This window comes from Anopheles moucheti, chromosome 3 (genome assembly GCF_943734755.1).
Source record: "Anopheles moucheti chromosome 3, idAnoMoucSN_F20_07, whole genome shotgun sequence".
Lineage (NCBI taxonomy): Eukaryota > Metazoa > Arthropoda > Insecta > Diptera > Culicidae > Anopheles > Anopheles moucheti.
The window spans coordinates 89805211-89817882 of NC_069141.1; the positions used below are offsets into that span (position 1 = coordinate 89805211).

General features: G+C 45.9%; 1 protein-coding gene across 3 annotated transcripts in view; it reads left to right on the forward strand.

Moving 5' to 3' along the window:
* LOC128305684 (uncharacterized) overlaps positions 1 to 12672 on the forward strand; it is a 128514-nt gene that overhangs the window by 112681 nt on the left and 3161 nt on the right. For 2 of the 3 annotated variants that reach the window (XM_053043255.1, XM_053043257.1), the window contains exons 5-10: positions 4991 to 5063; positions 8016 to 8183; positions 8284 to 8482; positions 11739 to 12037; positions 12104 to 12188; positions 12276 to 12554. In XM_053043255.1, coding sequence (XP_052899215.1) covers positions 4991 to 5063; positions 8016 to 8183; positions 8284 to 8482; positions 11739 to 12037; positions 12104 to 12188; positions 12276 to 12554 — 1103 coding nt within the window. The remainder of the gene's footprint in view (positions 1 to 4990; positions 5064 to 8015; positions 8184 to 8283; positions 8483 to 11738; positions 12038 to 12103; positions 12189 to 12275; positions 12555 to 12672) is intronic. The other variant, XM_053043258.1, reaches the window with a different exon arrangement.

Consider the following 12672-nt stretch of genomic DNA (forward strand, 5'->3'; position numbering starts at 1 on the left):
CGTACGATGAATTTGCATGGCTTGAGGGTGTGCAGAATGCAGATTGTGGCTTCTTTATCACTCTTTGATGGACGCTCGCTCAGTGTTGTTGAACATTCTTCGCTTCTTATAAATATAATGCATGATGGTTGTTTCGTTTATGACACGGAAGCATTAGGATTCAAATCGTTGGCCCGTTCAAATGGTGGCCTATTTTGTTATGTTAAATGCCATGCCGGACGAAGCCTAATGGACATCTATTTACTACCCAACGGAACAGTCGTATAATAAGGCGTGAGCAGTACAGATTTAAAAGTTCATTCAACGTCCGTTTTGTTGATTCTTTTTTGATTATTAAGTTGTAGAAGTCCAAATGCAAATGGAAATCAGGAGCAACGCTAATGTTAACTAGAAAAAAAAATTATCTCAGATAGCGTCAACATTTGAGGTTCATCAATCACGCATTACAAGACATGCATAAATCCCACGATTCCCACGATAGTTAAAAACACTACGCATGATCGTATGCAGACCCACGAATCCTCCGGCAATGACAAAGGCACACGTCCCGGAACTGCCTAACCACCGCGATATGTCACCCATGTGGAAATATCACTGTCAAGAGCGTACCTCTTTTTGTGTGACGATGATGTCACAAACATTTGGCTGCGCACCACAAATCAAACTCGACCGATTGGCGCTAGCGAACGATGCCCCAACCACCGTAACTGTCCACAGCAAGGCAGTAGCGTTTCTGCTCTTTCCCAAACGCAGACCTTGCCGCTAGCCGAAGGTCAAACGCTGTGCCGGTTTGACATTTTTGGGACCACCCCGAGGCGGGGTTGCGTTGAACCACCACCGGACAATGGACCTGCGTGACTACTGTGTCGCGGATTCTGTCCAGTTTTGGCACCTCCCCGGTGATCATTGTACGCGTACGTCGAGCACGCTGCCAGAAGTGGTGTCTATTTGCCTAATTGCAATTGTATCGTCTCGCAGTTCGCATCTCCGAGGCTGCCGTGGGAAACTGCACGGGCGGTGGACGACAAGGAGTTTATGGACGCCGAATCAAGGGCGACACTCGTTTATTGTAAATGCGATGCTAAACACTATTTGTACTGCGAACAGTTGTGGTTTTAAGGCATTGGCGGAAGAATTTCAGTGTGTCCTAACGGGTAATTTCAGCAGCGATTATATTTGAAACGTTTTCCAAAGCACCGGAAATCTCGCCAAATTCCAACGCTGTGGTTTGTTAATTACAAACCTCTGAGAGTTGAAATTTTAATATCTGCATACCGAGTGAGATGTACTGCAGCTGCAATTCTAACAATCTGCGGACGCAAGCGGAAACTCAAACTCATAGTTATGATCTTGGGTCGTAATGTTTTAGATTAATTTGCGATGGTTGCGAACGACCTGAGGTCTACGGTAGGTTCGCTTCTTGTTGCGTTTCAGGGTTCAAAGTTTCCTTTTTACGAGCTTTTGGACACTGGTGTCCACTATGATCGACATCGCGCAACTCCAGTGGCACGCAACTCCGGATGTGTGGACATGGCTTGAAGAGGGCGGATTATTTCCTTTCGTCTGTCGCACAACGCAACGCCACCCGCTTTGCAAGGAGTGACTGTGTGCTGCCGTTTCTCGCTGCAAGGTCGTCCAGTTTTTATAGGACTTTAATATTTTTTCTTCGTCCCAACCTCACCGGTCACCTTCTTTCTGGTTCGTAGCAACGAGGTAGTCATTATTATTCGTTTATGGTGTGGTGTGGCGTTGGTCTTCCAGTTTTAAAACATTCGCCCATTATAGACCGATGTAAAGGGTGGAGGAATATGGGCAGACGGGAGGGAGGACGTTGGAGCGCGACGACGAAATGAGAGTGGTTGGAGTCTCTGAAACCTGAAACAGAGGGTTTGCTGCGGCTGGAAACAATCGAATCGAGACAAAACGGATGGCGATTGGGTTTGTCGACCACGGAACGATCAAGAGATGCTGTAAGGCTAGTGGAATGGCCGGGGTGCGACACGGTGCTCCAACACCACACCCAGACATGTGATCGATTCCTTCAACGATTCTTCTCGCATGGTACAAAGCTGCAAGTAATGGTGTGGTGCGTTTTTTAATCGACCGCATTAAATGAGAGCAAAATGGTAGTAAAAGTGCGAAAGAGATCGATCACGGATATCAGTCGCGTGGAGGACAACTAACTTACGATCGAGTTATGGTCGATACGGTGCTCTCAGATCGTTGTTTTCCCCCCTGGCTTGACAACGCCCTGGTTCATTAGTTATTCAGTGATTCTAAAACATTGTTATGGCGTGTATTTGCATGGAACTTAAAATGAGTAAGGTTCTTCCAAATATCAAATGTCTCAGATTATTCCATAGTCATTCCAGCAAAGCCATAAACACTCAAACTCCAATCTACCGTCAATCAATCAATAGATCAATAGATCAATCTCAATCTATACATTCTTGACTGATTCTTGAACAACCCAAGAATTGAGACTCTATTGACAACTATCCCATTATTTCTACGAGACTCTCTCAATGATGGAAGAAATTAAAAATACAAACACCGTTCTGCTTGGTATGTGATCAAATGTCGCTGACCTGCGGTATGATAAAACCAGCAAACTCCGTTACTTAGTCAATACCTCTGAGACTAATCAAACTCAGAATTCTGTTGGTTAGTTTGCATGAGCCTCAAAGCCTCCCCATTAATTACTGGTCAGATGTTGCACCATAGCTCTTCCCTTCAAGATCCACATAACTCAGAACAAGGAACTACCGTACGAAGATTTGAATATCTGCCAGTTCGCATCTCTTACCTCCACCCTTCCCTCTTCTGGGACGGAAAAAATTAGAAATGTAAATATTTGTTACAACATTCACCTCCGGAAACTACAGACGATCTGTTGATTATTGCAGAATGCTTTGCCGTTGTGCTTCAAGATCTATCTTCTTGGACCACCGTTACCGTTGGCGGTGGTGCAAGGTTCTAAGCTTAATTCTGAATAATTCCAATGAGCAAACGCCACATTCGACTGCAGAACGCTACCGAACGCGACATTGCAACACGGTTTGTCCATTTCGTTCTGGTTCTTTACGCTTCCCGATCGCGACTTCCGATGGGCCGCTGACCGGTGGCCACTTGCTTCGCTGGAGACATTCAAATATTGCCCCATCTCTCGGCATGGGGGGTTTTCCGTTACGTTCTCTTGTTAACATACCGCTGGAACTATTCTGAATGTTTTGTGCATCGTTTTTCGTCGCGGTGAGTTGAACGGTCTTTCACTCATTAGCACACTTGTAACGTTGATAAGCGGTGGTAGGATGCAATCGCAGCCATGCGACCAGTGGCGCATAAATTGGATAAATGCAGACGACACTGCAGTCATCACCGAGCTTGCGGTGCGGTGTTTTATGCCACTTCTAATGCACATCCTGTAACGGTAAATTCTAGTGAAGTGCTCCTCAAGAACTAACAAATGCTTTGCTTTATTGATTACTCGACTGCAATGGCTACCTTCCTGATGTTCCGCAAACGATCTCATTGCCTATCCAAACATTCCAAACCCAAACCCTTGCAGGGTCTGAAAACATCCCTTCTATTTTTGCGCAACGCACGCCGGCACGGCCTGACATGCCAATTTGTTCCAAATGTCAGCGTCGCGAAATCCATGTTCCGAAAATCTGTTGGCCATGGATCAGCCAGCCCCGCGCATCCGTTCGCCAGTCGCGGGGATGGCTAAATTGCATTCATTTTTCTGGTGTTTCGAAAAATGGGACGCAGTTTTCCTTTCGCAATTATCGTTTGAATGCACTTTGGGGTTTTTTCGCATACCAACCACAGTTCAATACCACACAGTTGAGAGATTCTGTATAGCTGCGGGCAACAACACTCCCAACATGCTATTGAGTGCTACGGTGCTCGTCAACGCCTACCAAAAGTGGCGTTCTTCGGTGCCATTAGAAGCGGACCTAGCCCTACGCTCGAGGTCCGTGTGCGTCTTTTAAAGAGTGGCTCGATCTCATTCCACCCGAATGCTGTCGAAATGTAGTCCATAATGCAGTGGCAATAGTGCACACACAACAACAGCAAAGAAAAAAACGGTCCCTTGCGGTTCAATCGATCGAGGTAAGCTTATTAGCTACACCTTTGAACGCCGCATGTGCGACCACAGTAAAGAGGTCCTGCGTGTGCTGCCTTAGCTAGCCACACGCTGCCCTCCAGTCTGCGGTTTAAAGTCCAAACGCCCAACCCATTCACAATTGCACCCATTGGCAAACAGGGAGGACGGAAAGACTTCAATGCGCATGAAAACACGAGCTGCGGCATATTCAGCGGTCGCGAATGCAGCCGGGGTTGGCTGGTAGAGGTGAAAGTGAAATTGCAAACCTCCCCCGAAACAAGAACGCGCATGGCTCGGTTTGGTTCCACGCCACATTTGCGATGTCGTAACGGGTTCGGGGTAGTGCGCCGTGTCCATTTCGGAATGATTCATGTTTGCCATTCTAGGAGCTAGCAGCGCGATTCAACGCTGTTGGGCTGAAATGGAAAATAAATATTAACAGTAAAGAAAGAAAAACTGGACCACTTTGGTAGACTTTGAACTAATGGACAACACACCGTGGTGGAATGAAACACTAGCAATTGCAATTGCACAATCACACTGGCAGTATTGTAGGAGCACGAGCCATATAGGACGAAGGCTTTGTATACAACGATTGGGTTTCACTTTTCTTTCGACGCCCTCTGTGGCGTCCAGCACGGCAAAGCGCCAAAGTGACATGAAGAAACGCTATAAAGCTCCATTGTGTTGCATTACATTGCGAATTTCTGTTCGAATAATTTCTTAGACATGAACAAACACTTTACAACAAATCGTCGCATCATGAACCCCCATTTGCCTTGTGACCCAAATTCCGTTTGCGCATCTAATTCTAAACATACTGACAACTAAATTCGCCTCGTCTAACCGACTATCTTTTCAATCTCTTTATTCCACCAGGATTGGCCTGTGCGGATTTGACAATCCGATGCGCGACCACAAAACCGAAGAAGTCAAGCGACATGTCGGACAGGTAAGGCAGCCCCAGCAACAAAACAGTTGAAAGTTATTTAGATCTTGGATGGGCTCCAAAAATATCAAGGCCTTCATTGCCGCACTGAATAGCTGCATATAGTCGCACGATTTCGTTACTTCCCGGCGAAAGGAACATCGTCATGAGCGTATCCTTCGAGGACTGGTTCATCATCTGCCTGCTGATTTGATGAAATCTTGCTCGAGGGGCACCTCTAAGTATGCCTCCGAATAATGACTACGTCTAAGCGCCCGGAGCTACAACAGATCTTCCCTCGAGCAGGCTGTTTCATCGTCGTCGGAGGCCTTTCGATCGACAATGCCCTTCCATCGAGCGTGTGCAACTTCCGATCATCGCCACATTGCTGCTAATCTTCGCTGGTAGCAGCTAAACATCTACACCATCCCATAAAGATCATCGACGAATGATGACGTTCGCACGACCAGGATCCAAGCGATGTCTAAGAGTAGATCATCTTCAACGCGCGCGAGGTTGAACCAACCCTCTTCGCGGAAAGTGGAAAGATCATTGGATGATCTTTTCCGAAATATCAAGGCTATCGACTTTGCTCCGGATATGCGAACCAAACGAAGCGCTGGGTTTTTGATAATTTCTGCTCGCGTACTAAACTCGATACACCACCAGCGCGTGATCAGCTTTCTTTACCGCCCATCGACCCTGCATTACAGAAGGTCAACTGTTGGGCCGGTCAGTTCCGGCATTCATCTTCGCTCCGATATCGGAGCTGGCAGGGCGCGAATGCAAAAGGGCAACAGGCGTACTACGCGTTGATCGATTTATTGCCGCCGTGTTGAACCGTTTGTTGGTACAACCTTTTGCACCCTGGTGGGTAATTTTTAACGGCACGGAAGAAAACATATTAAATCACGTTCGGTGAAACCGGAGCGAAAGAAATAATTTCCCGGTGGATGCTTCCGGTGTTTTTCGACATGATAATGTTTATTTTCGTTCAGCGCCTTTCTACATCGTTTCAATTTACCATGTTGATGAATGGTTTAGGATGAGATTTCTAACAAGAAACATTGCTAAATGTTGGTCCTATTTTGACACGAACCTCGAGGCGGTTGGGTTTACGTAATTCGTTAAGATCGAAGTTTGGTTATGATATACTTAAAATTCTCGCCATTGCCAGTGATCTATCGTCTTTGTGCAGCTATTCGTACAGCATCGGATGGCTTAAAAGGGAAGTCATATTTATGGCCATTATCTGTACAACAACAAAAACACGACAAACAACCGTCAGTGATTCATCCGCCCGCCATTCGATTCTGCACCGTTCACAGATATGGTTGTTTTATGGTCACCTGGCTCGTTTCGCATTAATGTTACACAAAATATGGTAAACACGCTGTTCACGCTTGTTAAAGACCACATGAGACAAGCGTACCACATTAAAAGCTTACCATCTCCATGCCAGCAACCACATATCATTGGTCCAAAAGAGATGAGTCCCACCGGGGACTAGACCCCTAAGACTAGGTGTGCAAAGAGACAATCTTGTAATCATCTGCTCAGTGAAGTTGGCGCTTCTTCACCGGTGTGCCTTCGTCCGTCGTGAAAATCCCCCGCGCAGAGAAGCCGTAAAACAACACCACACACCGTAAGATTGCCGGTTGGAAAGAGAATGGAGCTGTAGCAATTTATGCGGACCTCGGATGAACGGTCATCGATCATTCCGGAAGCACCACCGGAGTCGCATAACCAACTCACACAGCGAACCTTCTTAACGAACCCATCAAACCATATGTTTTCGATGGTTTTGTTTCCCCAACCACAGCAAAGATCGCGTTCACTTTCCTTCGATCGTCGGAACGGGAACGAACAGAACTAGTTCAGAGAGGTTCGAATCGTGATGAACTTGTTCGGCGACACTTACCACCTCACCTTAGCGTGGTTTCGTAGAATATATCCTTCGACGATATTACTCTCGCGGCAATTGTACGATGCGATGATGCACACGCATGTGAAGAAGAACCGTCAAGGTCGTCAATTGATATTTAGCGTTCCCGCAGTTGTTCAGTTCACCGTACAGTGGTCAATCGATAAATCGGTAGCGTATGTGTACACGAACACATTGAAGGTGATGCTAGTGCGCTTCTCCTTTACATATGCAGTGCCGGAGCACCGGACCAGGTTTAAAAGGCAAAATCAAAGTCTTGAAACGTACCGTAAGAGCAAGGTTGAAGATGTAATTCTTGTAGTTGATGCAGTTAAACAAATAGGGCACACATCATGTGCACTCTACTGCTCATATGCATAGAATGGATGCGAATGTGATTGATGATTGACGGAAAATAGGAAAGATATTCCATCTGCTTCTGCTACCGCGATACTCCTTGAATGGATAACTCATCGATTTTAAACGATCTTGCACCATTAATCACACGTGTATCTGCGGCAGTCATCATGAATTCTAGATGCTTTACTCCATGCATGGTGGCGCACCCGGAGACTAAGATGAAGAATTTGTACAAATCTGTCCGTACTCAAATGTAAGGATCTTGGAGCAAGTTCACGGGACGGAAACGCATAACGATGATTGCATACTTCCTGGTTCAGGTAATTTGACGCCTTATCGCCCTTTGCAACACGCAAAGTACGCCGACCAGGGACCGTAAAAGGAAACCTACCGCAATATGGTGTATAATTGGAGTAATGCATTCTTCCATCCAAAAGGCGTGATGCTGCGCCGTATGCTGATCCAATAGCTGTAGCGGACGGAGTGACACCGAGTCAGGTTTAAGCGTTACCGTCATCTCCCAGGTGCATATATGCCGTGTGGAAACGGACGACGACACGTCCGTGGCCGAGAGGAATTATTTCAAGTGCAATTGCTTTCAACGATCAATTATGTCCCCCCTATACACATGCTCAAATTCTCTGAGCTTTTCGAGATCCGGGTTCTGACTTCTTTACGTTAACGTTTTGCAGGGTGTCAAGATCAAGATGGACGACGCGGGCAACATTCTCATCAGACGCTACTCAAAGAGCAACGTGTACGTGAAGAGCACGGCCAGCCAGCCCAACGAGGAGACGGCCATCGGTGCGGATATCCTCAAGCTGCCCGGCCAGGCTATAGAGAGTGAAAAGATTGTAAAGGTAAGGCTGGGCACGATCTGGAGGTCCCGTATCCTCCAGCACACAGGTACCTACTGACCTCTTTCGCCGCTTTCTTCCACACACACACACACACACACAGCTGTTCGACATGAAGAAGTTCCAGTCGAACGTGAACCGTGAGCTGCGCCGTGCCTATCCGGATCGCAGACGTCTCGAAACGCAGTGCCTGTCGGCGATCGCGTTCGTCAAGTCGGAAAACGACATCCTCGATTGCCCGATGTGGGTACTGATCATCAATGTGGTTGCAATGGATATGCTGAAGAGTAAACTACCTCCCGGTAAGTCACACATACACTTCCCCGTACCAGTACACTAGGCTCCCTTTCGGCGTTCTATTTTTGCGCGACGATTGACGAAATGATGACGGTTTGATTTGACATTTGAGGCAGAGGTGTGTTAGCGTTCGAGACGATATAGACACGAGGATAAGAACCAATTTGAAGTTGAATTGGCATAACGTGAAGCCCCTTTGGCGATAGGAAAATAAAAACACTTTCAACATCAGTACAAACCATTGTTCGGATGCTATAGGAGCAGGCAAACCACCGAACCCGAACATTCCCACTTCACATCCCTACCGAAGAACTTCCCGATGACCGATAAGCTCGATCCTAACCTTACAAATGTCAGGCAGTTGCGTAAAGTTAGCAGAATTTAGCCAAAGAAGAGAATGTTTCTGTTTCTACTGTATCGAGCAAAAAGCCACAATCGGTTTCCCAGTGCAAGAGTAGACGGCGTTTGTCAGGTGAATGGCAACAAATAAATGTTTGAATTAAGTCTCTTTCTACCACCCAATGGTAGTTCCTCGATGGAGCAACCACCGATTCTGGGAACTTAAAGTCTTTGGACTTTAGAGCCATGCTTCCTGCCAGCTACCCTTAGGCGCTGGTATTTTGCTTAATTTTTATGGAAATTAGCACACGGTTGCCAACCACTGAACGCAGTGGTAATATTCTGCCGTTAGTTATTTGTCCCATTGTGTGGTCCAATTGATTGCCGGCCGCTGATAGTCTCGGGCCAGAGCAAGCAATTGAAAGTGCATGCCATTTTCCGTCCCCTGGTCCATAAATAATATCTTCCAACCTCGCACACCTTTTGGTCAGATTTGTGCGTTTTCCTCTGGTTTTTGTTCGTGCCGCCATTTTGATAGACGCAACAAACGGTTGTGGAAGGTAAAAAAATAAGTGGAATTGTATGTTACGCTTTACATTTAATGCAAATGCGATCGTGGAAAGTGTACAATGGCACAGCGCATAGTGAAATTTGTTCGATACCATTTATGACCAGGCTTAAGCGATTGTTTTAGGCAGTCAATTGAACGTTCAAGGCCAGGTTGTGTACAGGTGATGTTGAATACACTTTGGTATCTTTAAATGGTAATAAATATGCTTCCATATCGATGGACGAGAAATGCTGATCTTGAGAATTGCAGGAATAGATTTACATTGAAAATGTAAACCTTATCGTACTTATGACAGTGTATGTTTTGTGATCTTATAGATTTCCTTTGGGATGTTCACTGTTATTTGAATATTTGATTATATACTCAAGGATCACATTCTTGAAAAAAAAACTTATCCTTCAGCAATAGTTTAGTAGGATTGAACTATAAAAGATCTTATCTGAGCGATTAAACGATACCTTAAAGATACGAAATCAAAGAGTGTTCAAATAGGCTAACTCTTACCGACAGCACAAATTTCCCACATAGAGCATTTGTAGCCTAGAATCCCCGTAGCATTAACGGTAAACTATCTAACTTTTGCGATCCACATGCTTTGCTCGTTAACGATCGCGCTGTCATTTGTTGGGGGAAAAGAAACACTGGTTTTTTCGCACTCTCCGCATATTGTCTGACGTTCTGTGGTCTGAGGACCACAGTTACCGGTCCTGAACAGTAGCATCAGCACCGTGCACCTCACAGACACAATTAATTTTCGACATGTTCTACCCGATCGATCGGACAATTGTTGTCATCGTGGGTTGGTGCTTTTATTTCGTGATTCTTCCTACACCATCCCCACACTAGGTCACGTGGATGTGGTAGATACGGAACAGCGGTACAGACTTCGGGACATTAAAGAACTGAAAAGAATAGGAGTTCAATCGGTTCGTTCAATCTGTGCCTCAGATCCTCAACTCCAACACTAAACCTGATAACGGAAAAGAATGTTGGGTCATTGAAAACTAGGTTCACCATTAACTTGGTTTTAAACACTGGAGAAAAAAAACCGTCCAAGACCCGTTAGAACACACGTCCAGCACAGCGAGAAAGCTTAATGGAGCAAGTCATATTTTGTCACTAGAACAATAGACACACGTTTCACCGGTTTACCGCTTCTGGCTCAGAAACTACCGACGCCATTGCACGAGGGAAACAGTAAGCTCGAGAACATAGAAAGAACATTAAATCCAGCTTCACATACGTCGCAGCAAGAATCGCATTATGAATTATCGTCACGTTTGCTGGCCGCTTTCGAGGGATACACAAACACAAAACCCCCACAGCATTAACCACCGGTCTATTCCCGTACCGGTAGGATCTACCGGCAATCGATGTTTCACAAATGGAATGTCAAATGGTGAAGAATCCGTTTTGGGGGCTCTTTCGTTCTGCCTCTCTGCTCCTTCGTACTTCTCACTCGAGAGTATCTCACTGTAGGGCAAATAAATCACGCTTCCAATTGTTACTCCAAGCAACAAGAAGAAAAGCAATCTTGGTGAACCGTTTGTGCTGAAACGTTGAAGGAATTTGATTCTTGCTGGTTCTGCTTCAATAACTTGAAGGTTGCTGATAGTACAAACCGTTGCAGCTTTCATGTTATAATGTCCATTTTATTAACTCCAAACATTGCAGTGAATAACGTACCGACCTTAAGCTGGTGCAAACGGAAGAAACATTTCAGCTCGATTTGATAAACCATCCGCGGGTTCGAGGAGCGTGTCAAAAGAGAGGAGAAATTAAAATTCTACCAACCATTATGGTAGAACAACCCCATATGGGCGGAACCTGGTTCTCTTCCTTTGTTGCGCATTGCACGCTTTCGGTTTGGTGATGATCGATGGACACTTTCCTGGGTGAAACGCTTCCATTTGCTTTGCCGAAGACGTCCGAAATCAAATGTTTGCATTCCAACATGCCGAAGATACTGTACGGAAATTAAAATGCCTTGTCATGTGTGGTGCGCATTGGTATTTGTCTTTGAGCATACAGGTTTGCTGTCAGAAGAGTACAGACTGCCGAGCGTACTGGGAGCAAGTTGCACAAAAATGCGCAACTTCTTTTATTTCTTTCCTCTATTCGAACTTACCATTTAAAGGACATCAACCCGCTAGTTTCAGCTTTGTCTTTTAGATACAGTGTGAGATGTTACAGAACATTTTGTTACTCGTTTGCCAACAAATGTCAGATATTAGTCGCTTTCATTGCCAAATCTCTTCACATTACACCAAACACCCGAATATTCGGACACACCAGACAATGGATGTCCGCTAGCAACCGTGATTTAATTGTACCAATAATTAATCTTGTAGCCTTTTTCCTTCCTCCCGCCCGACTTCCCACCTCCATCTACGGTGCAGTCCAACGTCCGGTTGACATTAAGAACCGTCCAAGAATTCCGATACCGGACGAAGATCCGTACAGTGTGGCCGGCAACGGAGGCGGCAGCTCCGGTAGTTCCGGTTTCGGGGCCAGCGGGTCCGGCATGGTTGCGGCGAGCCGGGAACACTTGATGCAACCGGCGCAACCGATGGGCGGCCAACGGCGCAGCGAGAAACCGCCGAAACTACCTCCACGTGACAATCTGTACGCAACGCATGAAATTGGCAAGGTAACGGCGTAACGTTCACACTGGAAGAAATAAACTTCACTAACGAAATATCTTCTTTTGAAACAGCCGGATTATGATGACATCGAGGATGAGAATCGTGTGAAGCTTCCACGGGGTAAATCAGATAAGGGCAAAGATAACAAGAAGTACGGTAAGTAGCTGTCGCACAAGACACATGTTGAATCTCTCTTGTATGCCTGGAACCATTGTACTGAAACCGTGTTTTGTTCCTCCGTAGATGATCCGTACTATTGTGGACTGCGAGCTCGAGTGCCAAACTTTGTCAAGTCGTCCAAGTCGTCGAAGGAGAACAACAACAATGGCCCAAATGCGGCCGTCGGTGGTAGCAAGGAAACGGTCGCTTCGAAGCGACTCTCGATCGCACACCTTCAGCATCCGGCATCGCTGCAGTCCCTGCACCAGCTGCACCAGATGCATCCCCATCACAATCTGATGGCCGCCCATCAGCACCACCAGCAGCTGATGTGGCATGCCCGAAGCTACGAGAGTGGAATCGGTAAGTACAGGAAATAGTGGTTTTGGATTCATTTTGTTGCTTACGTTTAACGTAATATTTAATACTTTCATCACTAATCTATCACATGTATAATCGTTTGTATCGCACAGTTTTGATT